This window comes from Accipiter gentilis, chromosome 12, assembly GCF_929443795.1.
Source record: "Accipiter gentilis chromosome 12, bAccGen1.1, whole genome shotgun sequence".
Lineage (NCBI taxonomy): Eukaryota > Metazoa > Chordata > Aves > Accipitriformes > Accipitridae > Astur > Astur gentilis.
The window spans coordinates 22,753,693-22,779,187 of NC_064891.1; the positions used below are offsets into that span (position 1 = coordinate 22,753,693).

The window sequence follows — 25,495 nt, forward strand, 5'->3', positions numbered from 1 at the left end:
TGGGCTCCCCAGTACAAGAGAGGGAGGGACACAGTGGAGCGAGTCCAGCAAAGGGCTGCAAAGATGACTAAGGGACTGGGAGCACCTGTCCTAGGAGAGGAGGCCGAGGGAGCTGGGAGACCCCAGAAGAGAAGGCTCAGCACGGATTTCATCAACGTGTACAAATTTCTGATGGGAGGGTGTAAAGAAGAGGGAGCCAGGCTCTTCTCAGTGGTGCTCAGCGACAGGGCAAGAGGCAATGGGCACAAACTGAAATTCCATCTGAACTCAATAAAATACTTCTTTATTGTGTAGAAAATGTTTTCCAGAATGGTTATGGAGTCTCCACCTGTGGAGATACTAAACACTTGACTGGATATAGTACTGCGCAGTCTGCTTTAGCTGACTCTGATGATCTCCAGAGGTCTCTTCCTACCTCAGCTATTCTGTGATTCTCTAATTTTTTACTTTAGGTTTCAAAGTATTTACATGTATTAAGATATACAGAAGAAATCATGTTTGCTTATGATAAAAACCTGGTTTTTGCAAGTACTAAAAAACTACATGGAGTGAAAAGGTAGCGTTCCAGCAGATAATGTCACTCAAAAGTTGTCAAATCCACATTGACTAGCCAATCAAAATCAGTGAGCTGAGCTTCCATCAGTGACCTCACTTTCTGATTATGGGTTCGCTGTTTTATACTATTATACCCACAAGGTTGTTGGTTTTTTTGGAGATAAAGCTTTCAAGGAATCTAAAAGATTCTTTGTTGTCAGCAAGAAGGCATTTTTGCTTTAGTGAGATCTGGAAGGGTATTGATAGCATTTGTCTTTGAATTTCATAGGAAATAATCACCCAGTCAAACACTTGACAATTTCTACTTTACTCTCGGGAAAATCATGGCATGCACATCAAATAAAAGAACGTGAAAGTGTTATTTTCTACCTACCTTCTTTTGCCATTTTTAAAGCTTTTATTAGCGTTTTGATGGCCTGTTGGTGTTCTTTATTTTCTAGCATTTTGTCTGCTAGTAATGTATAAATTCTCCAGAGATGCTCACACGCCAGTGAATTGTAAGTATGGCCTGTCTCATCCTTCCACGTCGAACCCTCTGTTAGCTGATAAAATGCTTCATAATGCTCAGCAGCTTTCATGACATGACCTGAAAAATGTCAATTGTAATTACAAGGTAATCAACAAAATTTTTAGAAGTTATTAGTCTATAATAATTTTTTCATTAGAAAGTAAGTTGCAGACATCATTTCACAGATTTTTCAAGTATCTTCAATATATAACTTACAGATCACTGGAAAATACTGCCAAGTCTCACAGTTACCAGTAATGCTGCAATTTATACTTATCACGTGTTAAATTAGCTTTCCTTTGTAGACTCACAATGTTGGGGGGGTATGATACCAAGGATGCAAAGTCAGAATTTTCTAGCAAATACTTCTGTTACAGACTTATGAATATAGCCTTTGTGGACCTCATATTTCAAAACCATATCTATGCATAAATAATCACAATTCAAACTGTTCCTGAAGTCTTTTTTGCATAATGAAAACCCTGTGCTGAAAGATTTGAAATGTGGAGAACAGAGGTTTCAATACCATTTGGGGGCAGGGGGTGGGGAAGTCTTTATTCAAATAAATTAATTGATGAAAAAAGAAGTATTATGAGAAGGAATTTATTCAACAGTTATTACTAGGTCAAATCTGATGAGTTTATGTAGTAAATTTACTGGAAGAGCATTAACCACCAATAGAGTAATTATTGAGCCTGAAGTAATACACTTTAAGGTCTTCAAATGTAAGTTACTCAAACATCTTTAAGGCAATGGAAAGTTTGAAGATAAGGTTCAATACATTCCAACATGTGAGTAGTTCCTCCCTCCCCTCTGCCTTCAGCAAGTTTTATCTCTGCATATACATGCAATCTAGGTGATTTCCATGCTTTCTGGACAATGGAAATTCAAAGCCCTTTGAAAGAACAGAAAAGCTTTAGCTTATACATAATGGGTACAGAAAAACTGCTAGGAAGCAGGTAAGATGAGACCATTTACATAAAAAACCCAATAAAAGCATTCTGGTCACAGTACCTCGTTTTAAAAAGAATGTTCTATAGCAGGGAGAACTGCAGGTGTGACCCTTCCTTCTTAAGTTTGTGTGTGTGTGTGATGGAGGAATCTTGCCTCATAGATCATCAATATATCAATTGTTATTTCTATTAAAAGCTGAAACAAACCAAAACCTAAGTTTGTTTAGACATGTTTGCAGTTTGCACTTCTTCTGAAACATGATTTATAAGGAATGATTACTGTTTTGCAGATTGTTTTTACAGTGCTGCATTCAAGTTAAAAACAAAAACAAAAAACAAAAACAAACCAGGAAGGAGAAAAGTTGTTTCCCATTTGCAGGAAAGTAAGGGAGAGAAGCTTGGAGAAGGACCTTCTTTAAGCGTTCTGAGAGAAAACATGGCTAGTTCCCCAGGCCTCCAGCCAACCTAGAGGCAGCAGAACAGCTATAACAGATTCCTCTTATTAATTTAATTTAGTCTTTTGCATATGTTACCCTTTTATAACCATGCTTTCAACTTTGCAATATAAACCAGAAATTTTATTAGAATTAAATTTATTTTCATATTAAGTTTCTCTGATGATTAAAATGAGTTCAACTAAAATTGACAAGCACAAGAAACTTCTCTTTCAAAGAAGCAACTAATTAAATTAGTTTCATAGACAAATCATTTTAAGGCTTTACAACCTATGGTTAATTTAAGAATCCCAGAGGACACAACAAAAAGTGGTGAAGAGTGAAGTGCCAGGTGAAAGGGGAGACAGCAGGCTTTATTCAGTTCCACTTTAGCTAGGGACAGGTATCAAAAAGATGGCCCAAAACATTGGCAAAACCCCCTTATTTTCCAGTGTAGCTATCAGACCCTGTAAACAGACAGGAAAAGACCTGTACATTCTTTCCAAAATATCACACACTTGACATCAGACTGAACAAAAAGAAATGCAAAGTGAAATTATCATGACCAGTACAAGTTGTTTAAGGATTCACTGACTGTACATGTAACAGGAAACAGAGATGTAGACTTGTTAACCCAGATGAAAACTCTTGTCCATTCTAAGGAGGCTTCCAATTTGGATTTGGGTTTCTGCCTATCCAGTCTGGCTAACTTCTTAGGGCAAGTTCAACCCAGAAGTCAACAGAATTCCAGTTATCTAAGTTGCTAAATGCAGATTTAAGATATTAATTGAAGAAGCTGGTGTTGGCTTTGTGACAAATGATAGAAAGTTGAGTTGAAATTTAATGTTAATAGCCAGATCTATCATTTTATTCACTTGGATACTTATAAGCACATACAGACTCCTCCTTGCAATTCTCTCCAAAGTTTATTTATCAGCCGATTATCCTTTTGAAAGGTTATTGCCATACATTTAAGTGATCTAGTTTCACTACATGTGTAATAGATTCTTTAGAATAATAGAGTTTGATTCAGGTGTAACTCAAAAACTTCTAGTAAGAATGGGAAGCAGCAAACAAAGGAATAGTATCACCTGGATACAGAATTTGAAGCTGAACACAGTATCTGAATTTCTCCTAAGACTCTGTAATATAATCTCTTATCAGGACACATCATTTCGGTAAATAAATACATGCAACCTTCAGAACTATTGTTTAGATTGTTAGAACTATCAGGTATGGTAATTCTTACCCATGCTTCCTCACTTGCAGTATCCCCTTGAGAAAGTTTCTGTCAGACTAGAAATTGAACTCATATATTCCATGTACCCCATAGTTCTTAAGAGTTGACCTAACCATAAGAGCTGTGACCTGACATCCTTTTTGCCAGATCCCAGTGAAACCTCTTTAGAAACAATCCATCTACATCAAGCTTCAACATACAAAAGCAATATAATTTTTGGTAGTATTCAAATGGAACTAAATTACATTTGGCTTCACTGAATTACCAAGAAAGATTATGAAGTAAAAAGTAACACAATCTGCTCACAGAGATACAAAAGAATGTGCTGAGCAAGAAAACAAAATACCTGCTAGTTTCCTAAATGAAGCAGAGATGGAATTCCTGACATGAAAGTCCTCACATGGCTGGAATTTGCTTACTGAAGACTCTTTCAAGTAATACTAGCTATTTGGAAACCTCTCAGATTCATGGAAGGTAAAACACTTTAGACTTTGGAATTCATTCCTCCATCAAAATAAACTGAAATCCCTTGTTCTCATTGGCAAATGACATACCAGCCCATTTCTTTAATCCATAAAGCTTATGTGAACCTCAAATGTTGTGGAAAAATAATGCTTTCAGGGGGGTGGCCAGTTTATTCACTGTCATGAGTCGGTTCAGTTGGAATTGATCTGGCCAGTGCATTCCAATTTTTAAACACTGAACTACTGCAAGTGTTAGGCACAGACACTGGTAGATGCTGCCTGAAAATCTTGAAAAGCATTAAAAGAAAGTAATAAGCCAATTACAGAACACTTCTGAGAGTATTTTTTATCTCACCTGAGCAGTGACAAGGCAGATATTTAAATGACTTTTATTATCAACTGAAAGAAGAGAGAAAAAAAAAAGCAAAATGAGAGGAAAAACAATTAGTAGGAAAATCACTTGGAATAGTTTGTATAAATGTATCTTTTACATCTCTAGGAATTCAAAGAGAAAATCCAGAAGGTGTTTCTAGGACATCTATATTTGAAAAAATCTATTTGCAAAACGTTACACAAAGCAGTATAGCTATTTTCAGTTGGCAACATTAATAGCAATTGCATATTTCTTTTTCCACTACCATGCAGAAATTAGCTCAGTGTATACTAAATGGAGTTTGAGAATCTCCGATATCTCTTCCCTGTTTATAAAAGGAATAAAAACCCAGAAACGCAACTCTTACAACATATATATACCACTACTAAAATGTTATAGTTTAATGTAGCTCAGGGCAAAACAAAAGAAACCTTATCAGCAATAGTTTAATCTTAAATATGGGAGGTAAACATTGTCACAATATAATTTTGGGAGTAAAGAATCAGTTTTAAACAATTATATGAATACAAGACATTACTCTGCCACTAACAGTATACAATTTTAGAAATTGCTCTTATTTTCATAGCAGCTACATATGTATGCATAAAGATTTGTGCTACAGTTTTCACCGAGTTGCTTAGAAGTCAAAAAAATAAATCTATTCATTCAAGCAAAAGAACTCAATGTAATTTTGTAAATACTGAAGAGAAACGTTTTTACATTATCTAAAACTTCTTTTATAATTCCCCTTCCTAAAACCCACTCCAAACGTATACATTTGTTATATCAAAAGATATCAAACCAAAAGGGGTATATATGGAGACTACTATTTTGCTTTTTTTTTTTTTTTTTTAAGTAGAAAGATTGACTAGATATTAACACAAATGGGTTTAAATGTGAAGCTGCCATAAAAGCAGGCACATAAATGTAATTCTCCCAGCCGCTATTTTGATGCACATTTTTGATTCCATGAATATTTTATGAAATGGCCCAAACTAAAGCCATATAACATTCCTGCATTACTGATGCTTGCGCCCGTAAGCTACAAACATTAGAGGCATGATTGAGTGCATTAAAATGAACTCATTCAGCAGTGCATTGATTACTTGAAGGAGGAAAAAAAAAAAGTTACTCCCACTTAAGAAAACAGCACACAAATCTGAAGTTTTCAATACTGAAAATAAAGATAGCAAATTTGAATAATGTGGTATTTAATAAATAAAGGCTGTGAAAAGCTATCTAGAATTGTCTGTATACAGTCCTGACATTAATTAGGTGAGATGTTAATTAGGTCCACAGATTGCTTCCAGTACTGTACAGGTAATTTAAAATGTCACAATCTGCAAAATGCAGCGACTGACCTGTTCTAGCTCCATGCCTCAGCAATACTGAGAGCACCTAATGATTTTCTTTTCTATCAGCTCGTACGTTTACCAATGAAAATAATGCCACAGAAACAATTGCACAAAAAAGTGACAGGTCTGTTAAGTATGTTTCTTCAGCAGCACTAGTATAAGCAGAAAGCACATTTAATTCTAAATTGTAAACAGTTGTTGAAGACTTTAGAAAATATTCCACTTTAGCTTAAAAAAACAACCTAAAGGAAGAATAAAGCTTTATGTATATTATAGTATATTTAAATCTAAAACTAGGACATCTTTTGTAATCAGTTATTTCACTGTATGATGTGGACATAAAATCTGCTTGAAGCAACAGTTAATGGTAGCGAAAAAAGACAAAATGTTATTACTATTTTAAAAGATATGGTCTTAAATTTCAGTTTAACTGCTTGAACTACTGGTATTATTTTTAGCTTCCTGTGTTCAATTACGATAATTATGGTAGTACTATTCATGCTGAAATAGTTAAGAATGTCACAGTTTCCAATATGAGCCACTATCTACAAAGGTTGTTATAAGTCTCTAACAGATATGTTGGGAGGTGGAACAAAAAGCTTACAAGAATCATAAAACAAGGCTCTCATGCAGTAAATAGTTGAACCACCCTGGGCTCCTGAGGTAAAATGAATTGTACAGAACTGGGACTGATCTCAGATGCAAGAACTTGACTTCATGTGCCATGTGCAAAAACAAGACAAAAATTGTGAAAGAGATTTAAGATAAAATTTTGCAGTTCCATAACTCCACAGGAGCTGATAACATTTTTCAGAAAGATTCCACAGGGAGTTTTAGCAAAATGACATAGACGGTTCATAAGAATATTGTAATGAACATGCTGGCTCATCATGGGGTATTCTGACAATTTCCCCAATTTGACAATATACCAGTAGTACTCTCCCTAGAGTCTAAGCTGCTCAAGGTCAACTGAAAGCATGCTTGAGAAGTAGAAGGCTTGAGGACATAAAGGAGAAGAAAGGAGATAAAAGGAAAGTTGAGCATCACACAACCTGAGATATGGCATTGGTAGATTAAGACTGCAGTGCAAAAAGATGGTATTTTGTGTTGCCTTCTCTGGGTCAAGAATGCTAGGCTAATCCTTGGTATTGCAGTTTAGAGAATGATATATTATTTCTGATGACATTAGTTAAGCAAGTATCTGTTGTCCAAAAAGAAAACAAACATAACTATAGGAACCCAGTGAGCATTAGATCATACATAGTCTTGTCCTCTGAAGACCTAAATTCCTTGCCTTAAAGCTCAAATGCTCAAAATATACCTATACAAACCTAGAGGGCAGTGCATATCGTAGCACCCACAGTAGGACTGTTCACAGTACATTATATTGCATCATCAACACACTATGATATTAAAAATGCTCTAAAAAAGATGTTGCTTAAAGGGTTCTTTAAGAGGCAACTCACAAGCTAGGGATAATATCAGTTTCTCTGGTTGCTTGCCTGTCTGCTCTCTAATCCCCTGCTGCTGCCAACACTACTGAACTGCAAAGAAGGAAGGGTTTCCCACAGGCAGCCAAAAAGACAGCTGCTTTGGGGATAGTTTACTGTAGGCCAGTAAGAGGAAAAAACCCCTGTAATTAACTGAAGAGCACATTACCAGAAGAGGAACTGCTGTGAAAAAATTTCTTGGTCTTACAAGAAAGCATGGAGAGTAGGTACAGGAGGAACAGGCACTGTTGTAGGGGAGACTGGAACAAATATCCTCCTCTTACCTTCCAGTTTCTGCAGTGTACCCTCAAAATTCTGGGTTAGCTCCAGGCACTCCAAAATTGCTTCTGGCTCTACATAAAACCTCTCAGATTTTCTCTGAGATGTACAGCTACTCTAAACAGATTGCAACTACTCAGAGTAACTCTACAAAGAGAATCTGGTGTCAATTATATGATTTCCCCAAAAACTATATGCACATAGACCTCACATATACTTTACAAAGAGTGGTGCAAAATATAACATGGACATACATGAAAGACAATAGTAAATCAAAGAGTGATTTCATACTAAATGTAATCCTTAACTCCAAAAGTCAGAAACGTACTTGTAATTACTGTCTTGCTATCTGAACTACATTATATCACCGATTTTTGCCTTTGCTTTAGACTTAACTGTGGAAAAAAATGTTCGTATTTCAGGCATTTTCACAGAAGTTTAGGTCTGAGCTGGAATCTAGAATCTGAAGACTTTGCAACACTTAATTCCACAAACTGGTTTAGCAGCATTTTGTCCATGTGCAAACTAGAATAAAGAAAGTACTCTTTCAAGATAAGTGTCCAACTTCACAAAAAACCTGACAACTGAACAGGTCCCATATGGAAATTCCACTAACTTGTCTGTCCTATATTCATATTCAAACAAACCAACACAGAAAATTTTGGTTTACAATTAAAATCCCTTTATCTTTTTAGGTTAACATATTTTATGAAAGCAACATTTGTCAGATGCCTTCTTCTGGTTTTATTATATATAAACAAACATTTTTTGATATATGTCAATTTTAATCTAGAGGAGAACGTCGCAAACAATGTTGAATGCTAGCTGAATGACAACATACCCCTTTTAAAGAGAATAGAATTCTTCTTCACGATAACAAGCAAACCTTCTTCTTTCATGTTTGTAAAGCATCAAAGTGCTTTCTATATGCAAAGGCTACCCAAGATGCAAAACGTATTCAGGAAGCTCACAACGTAAGGCTCCAGGCTCTGAATAAGAGCAGGCCCACACTCTGTGGGATGCTTACACCTCAGGTTTCACAAATATTTCCGTGTTTATTAGGCAGATATCCAAATGCAGAGAGGGGAGGGAGGTGAAAATGCAGTGATGAATAGTGAAGAATGGCACACGCTTTGCAGTTCTGTTTTTCAGGGCTTGAGGGTTTTTTTAACTCAATAGAACCAAATGAAAACAAGTTATATTACTATTTAATCTCAAAGAGTAATACGATCATTATCTGTTAAATACAGAAAGTGACACTGAAGCAGATTAGTTTCACTAAATTACTTTTTTTGCTAACTCATGTCAAATGCTTGCCTCAGTTTAAATTATTTTTTGTAGTGATTACATTTTATTCAGATTCTATCCCATTCCCCTTACTTTTCACAGCTTCCAATAATAAATTTAGTATCAGATGCAACGCTCCAACACTGGAGCTGTTCTGTTGTGCAGATAATCTACTTCAGAAGGATGCTTTGAGTAGCAGGTTGGACTAATGACCTGCTGAGGTCCCTTCCAACTTGAATTATCATATGATCCTCTGAAGAGTAAGATATATTTTTATTAATAGCTCCATAATGTTTGTTTTACCTATGACTTCTAAGGAGTATTGATAATGGCTGAGGACATGCAACCCCATCAGCTCTCAGTCCCACTGAGAAGGCACCTCTGGAAACAGTACCTCCTTTATCAATTACTAAAAGGAAACACTGCCTCCAGGAAAGTTTATGATGACAACTGCTGGTTCAGCTGCAGTAGTCCAAAACCTTGCAAAGCTTTGAAGCAAAAAAAAAAAAAAAAAATCTGTTAGTGAGCGGGCAGCTTTGAATGAAGCTTCATCTCAGTACTACTCATTAAGCAGTAAATAATTAAAATACCCTGGAAAAGACAGGTAAAATACAAGCAGCAATGTCAGTAATAGACATGAAAGAGAAGAGAGGGAAAAAGAATTTAAAAAAGCAAAGAAATAATTCATTTGAAGTTTTAATAAAGTTTCATTTGCAGTCTTGTTTAAAGATATATCAGACTTTAGGGATGTAACCTAATTACATTTTTATTCTAAGTTCTATTCAAAGACCTTGGACTTTGAATCTTTAACACAGATCAAACATAGTATAATTTACTCATGGCTATCAATACTTTAAAAAGATCTCTTCATTAAACGTCAGTCTTATGAACATGCACATAAAGCAAACAGAGCAACATTTGATAGCAAAAACATTAAAAATATGATTCTTACAAAAATAGGTATATAAACAATTCACTTGAGTGCTACACATTATATTCAAGTATACATAAAATATTTTTCTGAAATATTTCTGATATATCTTTCATAGTTCCATGTAAAAACCAGCAATACTTTTTAGTAATTTTATGATGTGTTTGAAAATTAACTTTACAATCACTAAATACCCAAGAACAGAAACTAATTTATGATTTTTTTAAAAATTTTTTTTGTGTATGTCAAAACTTTTAAGGAAAACACAAATTACAAAATTTAGGATTAGCACTCAGGTACTGCTGTGAATATTTTGAAGAGCTTCTCATTACAAAGAATACAGACCTGTCCCCAGGTGTTATATCAGAACTGAAAGATTTTCCATTTGAAGAATGAGTCTAGGAAAGTAACAGTGATGGTTAAAGGATTAAGGAGGCTTTTGGCAAACCTGCTTGCTTACTTTTTCCCAGCGTAAATAATATTATTTCCCTGTACTTAATAATAAACCTTGATTTAAATCAACTGAAGGAAAAGCATGAAGAAAGTTTTTCATTTTCACAGTGTTTATTTTCAGAAGTGAAAATAAGAACCCTACAGAATTCTCCCCAAGTTCTCTTATTCAAAACATCCTCACTGTCTACCAAAACCTTTTAAAAAATAAGTGTAAAAAATAGTTATATGAAGAATATTTTTTATGAACTCAACAGGCCCTTTTTGCTTTCATGTTGCATGTCCAGAGGCTCCTTTCAGCCTTTCTTAAAAGTATACTAATTTGAACAGAAAACATACCTAATTTCTATAACATCAATTCAATACAGGACCTGCTAGTTCAATACCAGTAACAACCCTGTAATGATAAGATGTCATTCATCTGGGAACTACATTCTGCACTTGCATGAGGATGAGCTCAATTATTTAATAAACCTTTTAAATCTGTCCTCCCCAAGAATCTATCTGGATTTATGGCTGCTTCTGTCTGCCACTGAGTGACAGAGAAAAGCATCATATCTGAAGACTTTATCTCCTAGCAATTTGCTGCTTAAACTTTTAAAATTATGCTCGACAATCAAGTTTTTCTCACTTAACTTATGTATTCAATCCTTAAGCAACCAGGAAAAAAACCAGTATCACTGCTTTGTGAAACAGTGTAAGTACAGAAGAACAAGAAAGAGTTAGCTTCAGTTGATAGGATGAAAATCAATGACTGAGTGTTTTAAATGGTCAACCTGGATATGCAGAATTCCATGTCCCATTAAGGAAGTGCTTCTATCTGTCTCTGAAGTTCCCAGATGCGGAGACTTTTAAGTATATGTCTCTACATGAACTTAAAATTTAGCAACAGGTATATGTAGCTAAAGATACAGGATTTGGAGAAATGTTAGTAAGTTTTCAGGTCTGAACTATTCGTACACTCCTTTTTCTGAAATAGTTGTTTGGAATAAATAATCACAACTAGGAATAAATTTTAAAACTTAACCATCTGGGATATGCAACCTGGGGTGAGGCGGGGATATCACGATAAATCAATGGTATTTGGTTACTACTGGATATGGTCTGTTATATAAAGAAAACTTAAAAAACAATCAAATGAAGCATGCTATGCGTTTTCTCCAAACAATGAACAGTACAAAAAGACATTTTTGGTCTCCAAAGGAAACAAGTCTATGTGATCATACTGTCCTCCAACTAGATTTGAAGGAAACTTCAACAAAATTTGGTAAGAAGTAGTAAGAAGCCCATAGAAGAATAAGTTCCAACCAATTTTTTGAAAATTAGTAGCTTGAAGATGGAGATTGATCCAAATTTCAAGCAGACAGAAAGACAGGCAGAACTCTCCTGTATGTATTTTAGGGGGCAGCACGCTGCTTGGCCAGCCAGCAACTAAGCACTGGCCAGTCAGCAGCATGTTCACATGCAACTTTCACTTTATCACAGCACACACCGAACCTTACCAAATACAAGTGTTATAGAAGCATACAGGAAATGGTATTGTATAAACACAGAACAAAATGGTGGTTCCTGCCTCAAAGGATGTATAGTCTCTAACTCTCCAGAACCACAACTCTCCTTTAGACCACTGCTACGTTTTGACTAGCACTCAGGCGTCCTACGAAAAAAATTACATAGGCATTTATATCTTTAAATCCCTTTTCTCTTTTTGGTCCACACTGTGAAAAACCCTATTATAAAAATAAAGGAAATTATGAGCCTAATCTTTTATCAAAAATCACAAACTTATCTGGGTATCATTTTAAACCAAAAGAAGATGCTTACAAAAAGGAATCTCTAACACAGACACAAGGATAGATGAAAACAGAAAGGCCTTGCGTAGCTGTTAGTTGGTAATTTGAGTTGCTTTTGTTCCTGAAGAAAGAGATGGGATCCATTTTAGGTTGCCTCTTCCAGTGACAGACCTGCACGTGTGAATCCAACAGTATGGAGACTTCAAGATACTGGCTATACACCTCATGGCGGAAACATAACAACATTAAATAGGCAGGATAGATAGTTCAAATGCAGCAATACTGTTATCAGTAACAGTTCTGCACTGCATAGGTAGTAAGGAAGAAATTTATCACTCTTCACAAATGTTGTCCCACTGGTTTGCTTTATTCACCAGCTGCTTCTAATTTTTCAATCAGATTGTAAAGCAACACTTAATTTCTACATTATACAACACAATGAGGATTTGCTATTTAAGTGGGCTCGGCAGAATTGCAACACAGATAATATAAAGTTCTATTAATGTAGAAGGTACATGTGGGCCATCCATCCCACAGGTGAATTTTATTCTGGCCATCATTAGGAATCTCTTAGCAAAAGACACTACATGTTTATGTAATTAAAACAAAATTGCAAATTGCACACACACAAAGGCATAAGAAATTTCATAAGCAATTTTAACTTTTGCCTTTTAAAACCTTTTTAGTACTGCATTTTGCAATATTAACTTTTTTTTAATCTGAATATAAATTATTTCTGCCTTAAGGCAAACCAATTGGGGAAATTCTGCTTAAATGTGCATATTTCCTTTGCACAGATACTCATGAATGTATGCTGAGTTTCTCTCAATTATTTATACATTACAGTTTTTAATTGAAAAACACTTTCCATAAACAATTCAAAATAAAAAAAATCAACAATTTCTTAGCAATGGATTAAATAGGACCTGCTAAGAACAAGAAAATAATCAGTTTAGACTTTTTATGTTCCAAACCAAAAAGATGACGTTATGAACTGTCTTTAAGTTGTTGTTTACCAAATATATCTAGTAATTAATACTTAAGCTTCAGAAGCTTGAATCTAATGCCCATTAAACTCAATAGGAATCTTTCCACCAACTTCTATAATGCCTTGATTAAAAACTTTGATTTCAACAGTATGATAAAATGATGGGTATAATTCTACTCCTAGGTCTTAATCCAGATTGTCAAAGTCTGTAAGAACCCTGTGGGTTTGTGGGTTTTTTTCCACAACAAATTAATTAAATTTATTTATAAGACCCTTGCATTCACTAGGCCTTTCAACCAGAAAAGCCTATATCAAATTCTAACATATGAAATAGGTATAATTGTTCTATCTATAATAATGGATGAAACACAGTCTATTTCATAAATTAGGTCCAATTTATTAATATTTTTGGGGTGGGTGTGGAGGGATCAGAAGTGGTCAACTCTGGCATAACACTGCTCTGACTGAAAAGCAACAGAAGCTTAACATTGCTTATAATCAAGGCAGAACTGGATTAAGACTAAACACTTAAACCCCCTTCATTAATGTGCACAATATGGCAGGTTTTTTGAAATGTCTAAGCTTATTTTAGAAAGAACTAAGGAGACCTTGATCAGGAATACTTGAAGACTTGCTATCTAAAAAACACAAAGACAAAATTGGGTTTATGGATTAGCTGTATACTATAGGAATTGGCACCGAGATATCCAACATTGCTATTTGCTTTGCATTCTATCCCTTTCTCTTGCTAGTTCTGCCTGCCTTTAGTCTTTCTGGTCTGTAAGCATTTCAGAAAAAGTATTACCTCCACTTTTGTTGATCCTTATGTGCTAGCAGAATAGAAACCTGATGACTAATTCAAAGTCACCACTGCACTGAGATTAACAGCATGATTTTCACACATCTTTCAGCCCTCATACCAGGGGATACACAGTTTCTCGCATGCACTGATTTACATTTGGAATTTGTTATGAGAGTTTTATTCATTGGACTCTGTGATACTTTCTCAAAACTAGTTATTTAAATGTATCCAGAAATGTTTCCAAGCACTCCAACCAACAGGTATGGAAAGATACATCTATCCTAGTAAACTCTCTTACCCTTCAAAACAGTGCAGCTACTTGTAAACTGCCTGTTAGGAAAAGTCCCTGCAACACTCCTAAGTACCAAACTGTGCCCATAAATAATTGCAGGATGGGAAAGTCCAAGTTAGCACAAGCTAAAAGTACGTGTAGGACTTTTAACACCAGCCTGTGCTCCAGTGCTCGTGGACGTCCCTGTGCACCGATTCATTTACTCAGGCAAGAAAGCAACCATGGCCTGTGAATGTGTACCTTCCCTGCTAATATCTGAAAGGTAAGCATTGGGATCCTTGCATCATTTGAGGGTGGGAGGATAGATATTTAGAATAAGATTTTAGTGATGATGTTTTCATTGCTTCCTCTAGAGTTCTCGATGTCACTCTGCCTGCTCCACTGTCCCACAGACAACATACCACTAACCTAACTTTTTTTAAGGGTTTGCCTTAAGGAAAGAACAGTCGTGCATCTGTATTAGAAAAACACCATCAGATATGTTAATTAATCATCTTTAAGCTTTTCTCACAAATGCAGAATTGCTTGACTTTAAGATTGAAATAGTGCTATCTGAAGTACTGGCTTTAAAGCACCAGCTGTATTTGAACATGTGTGTACATACAGATGCATACATATGTCCATATATATACACATGTACATACATACACATCTATATACACACATATTTATACAAACACCTGCATTACTTGCAATGGCCTTGATGGCTGCTTTTAGAACAAGTACACTTTCAGATATCTGGCCTTATTATGCTTTTGAATAATATAGAAATATATTATATCTAATTTTGTTATAACCTATTTGAAGCAAATAGCTCCTACAAGTACAAATTCCTCGTTTCCCCTGGACTGCTTTTGTTACTGTCCTGGTTTCAGCTGGGATAGAGCTAACTGTCTTCCTAGTAGCTGGTACAGTGCTGTGTTTTGAGTTCAGCATGCAAAGAATGTTGATAACACTGATGTTTGCAGTTGTTGCTCAGCAGTGTTTAGACTATAGTCAAGGATTGTTCAGCTTCTCATGCCCAGCCAGGGCACAAGAAGTTGGCACAGGACACAACCAGGGCACCTGACCCAAACTGGCCAACGGTGTATTCCATACCATGGGACGTCCCATCTAGTTTAGGAACTGGGAAGTGGGGGGGGGGGGGGGGGGGGCAGGGAATTGCTGCTCGGGGACTGGCGGGGTGTCGGTCGGCGGGTGGTGAGCTATTGCCCTGCGCATCATTTGTACATTCCAATCCTTTTATTACTACTGTTGTCATTTTATTAGTGTTATCATTATCATTATAGTTTCTTCTTTTCTGCTCTATTAAACCGTTCTTATCTCAACCCAGAAGTTTTACCTTTTTTCCCCGATTCCCTCCCCCATCCCACTGGATGGGGGAAGTGAGTGAGCGGCTGCGTGGTACTTAGTTGCTGGCTGGAGTTAAACCACGACAGTTACCAAGTTATCCAAAACTTTGGGATGCACGTATTTAAGGTCTACGTAATTTCATGCATTATGGAAATTAACCATTTAATACAAAACAGAAAGCACTCAAATATTGTAGTGATGAGCGCTGGCAGTGTAAGAATCTATACAAACTAGCACCTGCCATTATGTTTATCAGCACACTCAGACTGTGTTTCTTCTGCAAGATACAACAGCATAAACATGGAATTCACAATTAACTTTAGCAGATTTTACACTAATATAGTAGAACTATTGCAGACTGTAATAGCCTTATTCTCTGATATGCAGAAAAATGTACATATTTATAATGACTGATACTGCTTCTAAAACACATTCAAAGCACAGGAATAAAAATATTTTTTAAAATTAATATTTTTAAAGTGAGATTCTGACCCAAAGCCTGTGCTTACCTGGATGACAAGTAATGCTGGATTTAATGTGAGAAAAAAAAATTAAAATATGACATCGCCTTTTTCAATGTATATAAAGTGACTTTGGCATGTTTAATATCTATATGAGAAAATGACTAGTAACCATACTAATAAAATAATTTCTTACCAGCCCCCTGAGGAATGACAAACTATGGGGTGAGTACAGCTAACTGAACGTGATCATAACGTGAACGCTCCTACAATAATCAATGAGTAGCATTTCATTTGGGTAACTTGTAAACAGAGACCTTATTTTTCAAGCAGATTTTTTTTAAAGAAGAGGTTAAAATCTCATTCTGCAAAGAACTGCCACTAAAATCATGTTTGCTCCAAGCAGAATGTTCCATTTGTATCTGTAGCAGGCTACTCAATTATTATTGTTTTCTTTCCCTTATGTACTGACAGCCACTAATCGCCTGCATCCAAATATCATGACTGAAGCCTACTCTGCTGACACCTCAAATATTTAGCTTTGAAGATTAATGAACATCAGATTATATCCAGCCTTTAGGACAGGGACCAGGCTGAAAGTCAAAGAACTTTAAATTTGATTACACAAAAATTACCCAGCAAATTTATTGATTTGCTTCCAAGGCAAACAACAATCTTTACTAGTACATGTTTAACTTTATACTCCCAAGCAATCAGTCCTAAGCATATATAGACAGCTTCTGTTCACAAGTAATAAAAAATACACTATTGGGTGAGAGAACTGAAGAGAACTAGTACAAGATATTTACATCTAAAAGGACACGCACATGAACGTCTGTAAGACTAACTTCTCATTCTTGTAAATTCTCTTATCTTCCTGGATGCACTATTAATCAATGCAGTTACTATAGATATGATGATTTAAATCAGATGAAAGTATCATGTAAATGTTAGGCATCATTCACATACCTACACATACATATTCCTATATGTATATATTAATGCATACATACATGTCTATATCTATTCCTGTATATATCCCTATAGGAAGTGGACATCTGACTCATTCAGTCCACAAACAAGTTAGATTACAGCATTACAAATAACTGAACAAAACCCTCCATTTAATTTACAAGCTATATCTATCTGTTCTAATATAAAACCCAGAATGTTTAGGATTTTACTTATACCACCACTAATAGTCATGCAATTTTATACAATGCCAACTCAACATCTGCTCTTACACTTTTTCTGCAATCAGAACTTGTGATTTAATTTTTCACCCACTGAAAATAAAAAGTACATGGAATACATCTGCTGTCTTTTTCTCAGTGGTCCCTCAAAACAAATCCTATGCTTACTCTTGCAGCTTCTTCATTTTTTCACCTCTCTACGGAAAGAGAATATTTGCAAGACAGACCCTACAGATTCAGTGGAGCTTTACCCTGGGCAGTGAAAATGTACCTTGCTTTATCCCTCCTTACCAATCTTAGCAAGAAGCCTCTCTTCTGGACATTTCTAATATTTTACAGCAGGAAAATGACATTTCCCCTCCTCCGAGCATCTCAGAGTGTATTTCATAACTTTACTTACGTGCTTTTGTAATGGGCTTCAAAATATTTAAGTATTCAACAACTTTTGCTTAACACATCATAAAAGTAGGAAACATTAAGGTTTTTTTTTTAGGCAGTGGTTGGATAACAGTAGTGAGTCACACTCAGTATGAGCCTTTGAAGCTACAAATGGATAAGGATGTGTCATGGTTTAACCCCAGCCAGCAACTAAGCACCACACAGCCACTCACTCCTCCCCACCCCGCCCCAGTGGGATGGGGGAAAAATCGGAAAAAGAAATAAAACTTGTGGGTTGAGATAGGAATGGTTTAATAGAACAGAAAAGAAGAAACTAATAATGATAATGATAACACTAATAAAATGACAACAGTAGTAATAAAAGGATTGGAATGTACAAATGACATGCAGGGCAATTGCTCACCACCTGCCGACTGACACCCAGCTAGTCCCCGAGCGGCGATCCTCCTCCCCCCAGTTCCTATACCAGACATGACGTCCCATGGTATGGAATACACCGTTGGCCAGTTTGGGTCAGGTGCCCTGGCTGTGTCCTGTGCCAACTTCTTGTGCCCCTCCAGCTTTCTCGCTGGCTGGGCATGAGAAGCTGAAAAATCCTTGACTATAGTCTAAACACTACTGAGCAACCACTGAAAACATCAGTGTTATCAACATTCTTCGCATACTGAACTCAAAACACAGCACTGTACCAGCTACTAGGAAGACAATTAACTCTACCCCAGCTGAAACCAGGATAGAGTGTTTCCTTTTATGCACCACCTTAGAATTTTTTTTGATTTTTTTTTTATTAACTGAAGGACCAAGTGAAAAGGTTGCAAAAAAATCCAGCAACTTCAATCATTTTATTCTACTGAGTATCATACAGGTAACCTAATTAAGCATTTTTCACTCAAAATGAAAATTACTTGGTTGTGACTGGCTGGGCTTTAAGCAAGTGCTGTCTCACCTACTGGGAAACTGGATTTAGCTTAACTTCAATTCCTAGAATAATACTGGAATAAATAGACAAACAGATTATTCCCAAGCATTTAGAGAAAACATGAAAACATTCTAGCCTATACATCAAGAGGAAATGTCATCAAACTAATCTTCTATCTAAGTTAGTAAATTCTTTCTCACCATCATGTAACTTTCTTGTAAAACATTAGGAAAGGATAGTTCACCTGCAATTATTAAGTGAGTGCAAATTGCTTAGGAAATCCCACATAGACATTGGTTATCAGTAGTTCACTGTCAGTATGGAAAGAGTTACTCAGTGAAGTTCCACAGGTTCCTGTCCTAGGTCCAGTTTACTACTTAGTATTTTCATGAAGGATCTGAATTACAGGATAGAAAAATCCATTTAAAATGTTCAAATAATACCAACTAGGAGAAAGAGAAAGCATGTTGAAGAACAACTTCAGAATTCAAAACAATCTTGACAATTTCTAGAAACCACCTACAAAACACAGGATGCTACTCAGTGCAAAAACAAGCAACATACTGCATTTAGGTAGAACTAACTGGTGATCCTGGAACAGGGAACAGAACAGCTAGTTAACAGTTCTTCAGAAAAGAATTGAGAGATTACTGAAGGTCATGAACTGAATATCAGTATGCAATTTATGCTGAAACAAAGAATATAGATGTCATACCTGAAAACACAAATAAAAATACAACTTGTAAGAAAAGTAATCTTTCCATTTTATTAGTCATTGGTATGAACTCGAATTTTAAAACTGAATCCAGCCCTGGATGTTGGAGGCAAGAAAGATATGGCAACAGTTCAGAGGAAAACAGTGTGAATGACCAGCAGTCTAGAAAATAAGAGGAAATATTTAAAAAGGTGTGAAGTTTCAACTTTAAGAGAACATGGGGGAAAAACAGGACAATAACCTTTCAATTAAAAGAAAAAGGCTGCAGGTTTTATATTTTATGTCCAGGTTTTTGCTGGGAAATCAGGCCATCTTTCAAAAAATACCCATTCTGTCAGACATTTACTGGAATTACACTATTTCCACAAAATATTTAAAATTTCTGTGAATCTTCTTTTTTCTGAGAAAACCCATTCTATCTGAGAAACCAGCCACAAGCTGAGCTCAAAGTTGGAATGGTTTCAACCCACAAAGTCAAACTTAAAAACAAAAATGTAATAACTATACAAATCACATATATTTGAAGCAACGGTTAGGCATCCAGTACACTTAGAAATTAGAACTGGAAGATCTGTATTATTCAGTTACTTGAGGCTCACTCATGGCTTGTCTTCCCACAACATGAAAGGATTTTATACAAACATAGGAAAACACCTTTTTTATACCCAGACTGCTATACATGCACAAACCCCTCTGCCATGAATGGTAATACATGTTTTTAAACATAGAAACAAGGTTCATCTTGATATAAGAAAGTAGTATTTTTTACAGTGAGAGCCATCATTTATTGGAACAGGCTCCCCAGGGATGCAGTAGAATACCCATCGCTGGAGGTTTTCATGATGCAATCGGACAGCGTGCTAAAATAATCTCATCTAGACTGCCTTTCCCATGAAATGTTGGGCCAGGTGACCTTTTGATGTCCCTTCCAGCCTGGGCTGTTCTATGATTCTAGTTACTCCTATTAATACCTTTTCTAGTTTCAGGGACTCACAGTTTGAGGATACAGATACACGAATGGAGAAATGGAGCTTGTGGTAAGGTATATATCTGAAGCAAACACTAATGTGGTAGTCATGTACAAACAAACAGGGCATCATTTTCAGTCAAGAGAACCAGAAGGTAGTTTTTCAAATTAACACAAAAATATAGGCTGCTTTATCCAAGTGTAAATTGGAGGCAGGATTAAACTGAATGATGTGTTCACACCTCTTAAATCAACCCCATTTGTGTAACTACAGATGCCATCCTACTCAAACACCTGTGGCCTGAGGCAGCATTACCAGTCTCTTGTCAAAAACAAGCAAAAGGAAATAAGGTCAAACCCAAAGAACCTTTGTGCTAAACAAATGCTTCCTTTAAACTTGTGTTTTGTTTTTCATCTGAGGGACCACTTTCAACCGTAGATGGAATGTCAGAGGAAACAGGCCTGTAAATAATTACAGACTTCTTTGTCTCCCTGTTCACTGCTTCAAAAATTAAAATTGCAACAGTTTTAAAACTTCTTTTAAATTATGGTTACAAATCGACTTTACATTGAAATGCTGTGCCTTGGGATGAAACACAAATTGCCAAATATGACTGTCTCAATGCTGACACAATGTAGCTTTATGATCTTAGTGACTTACCTTGTTCCTCATTGATGAGGCCCATATTTGCATGTGCTTGTGCCTCTCTTTTCCCACCATCAATTTTTATTAGTTGAGCAGTGTTAAAGCATTGCTCATAAAAGTAATTACTTAACCATTTGTCCTCAGGGTCATTGAAACAGTAGGCTAAGTTAAGCTGGTTATCATACACCTCCTCATAGAGCCCTTTAAAAACAAAAATGACAATCAAAATGTTAGATTATCACCAGCTCTCGGAACTCTTACATATTACAGCAATAACCATATCATGAAAATGAAGAGCTATTTATATTTCCACCACTCAATACCACCAAGTTCTCCTACATGTCCATTCAAAGAAATATGACGAGGGGAAAATTATAACCTTATAAATTAGGCAGAGTTGAAAACTTACTTTAGCAAAACCACAATAAATTGCTCTCATTTCTGTATGCAAAACCAAAATTCAGTTCAATAAAACATGCAAAACCTGGATAAGACATTGGCTATACAAAAGAGAGAAGCTAGAGTGAGCATAAAAAGCACAGAGTCACTGTGAGAGAAGCGTTTGTCTGAGCCACTGAGACCTGAAAAGGCATGGAGAGCTTTCAAAACAGGTCTGAGGTAGCAATTGTGGTGACGGAGATAAAGAACCAAACAGAACACTCTGCAAACACAATCCATTAATTCATAACATTTTAAGTGTTCAAGGTAAGACTAACTAGAAAATCTCTGAGTTTTCATGTATATTCCCATTTTTAGTATCTTATCAGTCTTAGACATTAAGGACAAATTGAAATTTTACACGTTGCCCTGAAAAAGACAGTTCACCAAGGTATTGCTCTCAGACTAAATGTGGAAAGCAGGGGAGACTCAAAGTCACAGACCTCCTTTATGATCTGAAGAACCGCCCCCCCCACATTTAGTTCCCATTCTTTATCATCTCAGACAGCTAAATGAACACACACTATCCCTAAAATTTATAGAAATGCTGCAAGTCCCAAACCTAAGCAGCATTACAACATTGTCAACAAATATATTATTCACAATTTAAAATTACAGAATAAGAGCTCCTACAGAACTGGAGTTGTTTCTCTCAGAAAAGCACCTTTTAAAAAACAAAATCCACAAAAAATCCTCTTTGGATTATCCCAAAGCTGTATTAATTTGGAGTAGACATCTAAAACTTACCTGAAAACTCTTATCACACTGCTTCTTGCTAAGGGGGATTTGAAATACATATATTTGCTACATGATGCTGAAGAATCTGAGATAAAGTACAGCACGAACCTATATGTTTCACAGCTGTATTTATCACTGGCTAAACTAAATGAACTTTCTTTCCAAACTCTGCTCACATCAGATGTGAATGGAAATAATAATTAGCTAAAATTCCATTGCAGTTTTGGTTGGCTACTTACTGTGTTTGTGGCTGTTAAATGAACATAAGCCAAACAGGCTGTTCTTAAAAGAATTTTCATGTAGTTGGGTAAAGGAGGAATTAAGAACCACAAGTCTTGCAGCAGGTAAGAGACTGTTTGGTTAAGCTAGATGTGTGAACAGAACTGCTTTGCTTTTGGGAGTTCTGCAGTTTGTAAGCTTTGCTCTACAAAGAGAGAAAAGGGGGAAGAGAAAGAAAAACCCCCTCTTACTCCTGGGTATGGAGTACCACACAGAAATCAACTGGGGAAAAAAACCTGATTTCAATACAGGCAAGATCTCACTTAAATTCCAGATCTTTTCTAAGTGTTTTAAAACTATGATACCATATCAAAACACTTTGATCAAAAGATGTAGTTAAATTCTCTTCTTTTGTTTTCTGGAGGAAGAATTGGGGAAATCCAACTTTCAAAAAGGACTAATTTCTCAACTGTAAATTCTATGATCTGTGTGAGTCAGTTGCATTGTTTGGGACAAACAGCAGCAATTACTCAAAAAAGTACTTTGAATGCATCACTAAACCACACAAGAGAATGTTCCCTCAGCTTCATCTCTAGTACGTTCTGTCTCAAAATTAAAAATTACAAATTATGTATGGTGTACTAGGAAGTAATCTAAATCTCTCATTCTGTCCATTGTCATGACTAAGTTCTTTGACTTCAGAACATCTTGATAAAGCTTTTCATGTCACAACACAGCAAGAACTTTATTCTGTCTTCTGAAAGAATCCTGTTACCACCTAATCATCTCTGCAGTCTTCAGAAGTATTATCTAGTATTTGTTTCTCCTCCATTTTTATCTGTCTTGGCCATTCTGGAGAACATTAGCTGAATTTTCCCTGCTTAAAAGTTTCTGAAATCAAGCTGAAATGTCTTTTCCTCATTCTTGAACATTCTCTGGTTTTGTCTTTTGATTTACAAATTCATTCCTCCTCTTTAATGGTGAACAATACTTTTTTGTTGCTTTTGCTTTCCTATTTATTTTCTCAGAGTTTTTCCTCCATGAAATGGTACCTCATATTTCTACCTTTTTAATAATTCCCATTAAAATATATAAAATTATTATTTTTGAAACAGTTTGTTACATACATTTCCATTTCTAGTACTTTAAGTAAGATAACACCCCTTCCAAAGAAACGAGAATGTCTCACAATCTCTTTAGAATCACCAAAATAGAAATACCCTGGAAATTACATCTAGATTATCATCTCATCATTTGTATCTAAGGTTTGATACCAAAACAACAGCTTAAGTTTAGAAATTTGGCTTTGAGAGGAATAATTATCAATATATTGACTTCATGTATTCCTAATCAGAACATTCTTCATGGCTGTGAGTTTTCATGCCTTTTGTTCCCCCTCAAGGCTGAATATTCTGAATATCTTCAGAATATCCAGGGGTGTACATCATATAAAACTTATTCATACATTAAAAAATAAGATTATTTTGGTAGAATAGCCTCAAAAATATCTGCAAGTGATACTGGAATGGAAATAACAGAACTGGTTTGGGCTTAATATACATACGTCTATCTATCTATCTGTGTGTGTGCACATGCATATGCATATATATGTCAGCACATGTATACATATGCATAGATAAAAAGTCAAGACATAGTTGGGTTTTATCCAAACTAACCAATTTAGATATAGACACAGGTTACCTAGGATCCCTTTACTCTCAATGAAGAAAACCAGATAGTTCTTGGCTGTGATTCATCTTATCCCAACTTAAACATCTATTGCAGCACAAGGGAGCACTTCTAAAGATTATCTCAGAAGTAAAAGGCAGAGGTTCCCAGGACAATTACAAGTACATAAACAAATAACCAGATGAACAGAGAAATACAGAACCTAATTATAGCCACTAACATAAAGATAACAATACAAGTTACATATAGGTTACAGCCAAGTGAAAATGAACTTAGAAGATACCAGACGATATATACAAATGGTTACAATACCACAGTAAGGGGAAAAATAATTGGATTGTCATTGGGGTAGAACTCTAGATACAGATTTGTTGGGTTTGAAATCTTTGCTACAAAGTATCAAGGCACTAATGCTACATAACATTACCCAAATAACTTCAGGTAGTGCCCTACAAATCTCAAGAGATGGAACTGACCTGAGGCGGACTATTGCTACTGCCACAGCTTTGATTGAATGAACTTTAATGTGACCCTCTGATGACTATCCTGCCGGTGAATAACAATGAGAAGTGCACAAAGACAACCATTTCTCTGTAATTGTCTTGGACAGTGGCTGACCAGATATGCTGGTCATAAAATAAATCTCAGAAGATAGACTTTTAAATGCCATATTGTCTTCTGGATTCAAGGTCTGATTTACAAATAGAGAAATTCATTGAGATTATTCTGACAGTGGTAAAGCTAGCATGTCAGACTCCGTAAAAGTGAACTTTTACCTCCTCAGGAGAAGAAAAATGTTAGAATAGGTAAATACCCTCTTCTATAAAATCTCCCATTAAAGCTTTGACGTCTCTTATTTTGTATAGTAAGTTCTCTACAACTAATAATAAAATACATGTAGACAAGTTATCTGTTGATGACTGCACTGGAATGCAATACCAAATGAACAGAAAGAGAAGTCTGATCACACAAGCAAATTGTAAAACAGTTCCTGCAAGATAAAGTCCTGTTTTTAAATAAGACACAATTAAGAAAGCACATAGATAAAGGTTCAAAGGCTGATCCCATTAATTTTTCAAAAATTACATTAATTTCATAAAATATTGGAAGCTAAATTCAGGTCTTCCAGAACATTTAAGTCACAGGATTGTAAGAACACTGTAAATATGAACATCTACCCAAAATGGCAGCTACACAAAACAAACAGAACTTGATGGAGCAGATGGTGAGGCCTGATAGTTCGCAGTTTTGGACTTAATTGAAGATCTGAAGCATGGCTAAGAATACATCTTATGGGCAATTATTCAACCGAACATTTTTTTCAATGCCAAATTACCAAATACAAGGCAGTAATATTTCACAAAAATTAACCAGGAAAAAAAATTAAAAGTCATGCTATGTTGCAGTATTTGTTTTATATTTTAATATTTTTATGTTTTGGTCACAGAATATAAATTACAGAAAATGGACTACTTTCATTTTGTTTGACCTGAACTTTTCAATGGAAAACAACTTTGAACAACTATGCACAAAAGGAATGTATCCCTATTAAACCTTGCTGAGA

The 25,495-nt window shown here is 35.7% G+C and overlaps 1 protein-coding gene across 1 annotated transcript in view; it reads right to left on the minus strand.

The window, feature by feature from the left end:
- Positions 1-25,495, minus strand: part of TTC29 (tetratricopeptide repeat domain 29) — a 137,703-nt gene that overhangs the window by 85,757 nt on the left and 26,451 nt on the right. The window contains exons 4-5 of the mRNA XM_049815058.1: positions 20,863-21,048; positions 929-1,141 (exon numbers count right to left, since the gene is read on the minus strand). Of these exons, the coding sequence (XP_049671015.1) occupies positions 929-1,141; positions 20,863-21,048 (399 nt within the window). The remainder of the gene's footprint in view (positions 1-928; positions 1,142-20,862; positions 21,049-25,495) is intronic.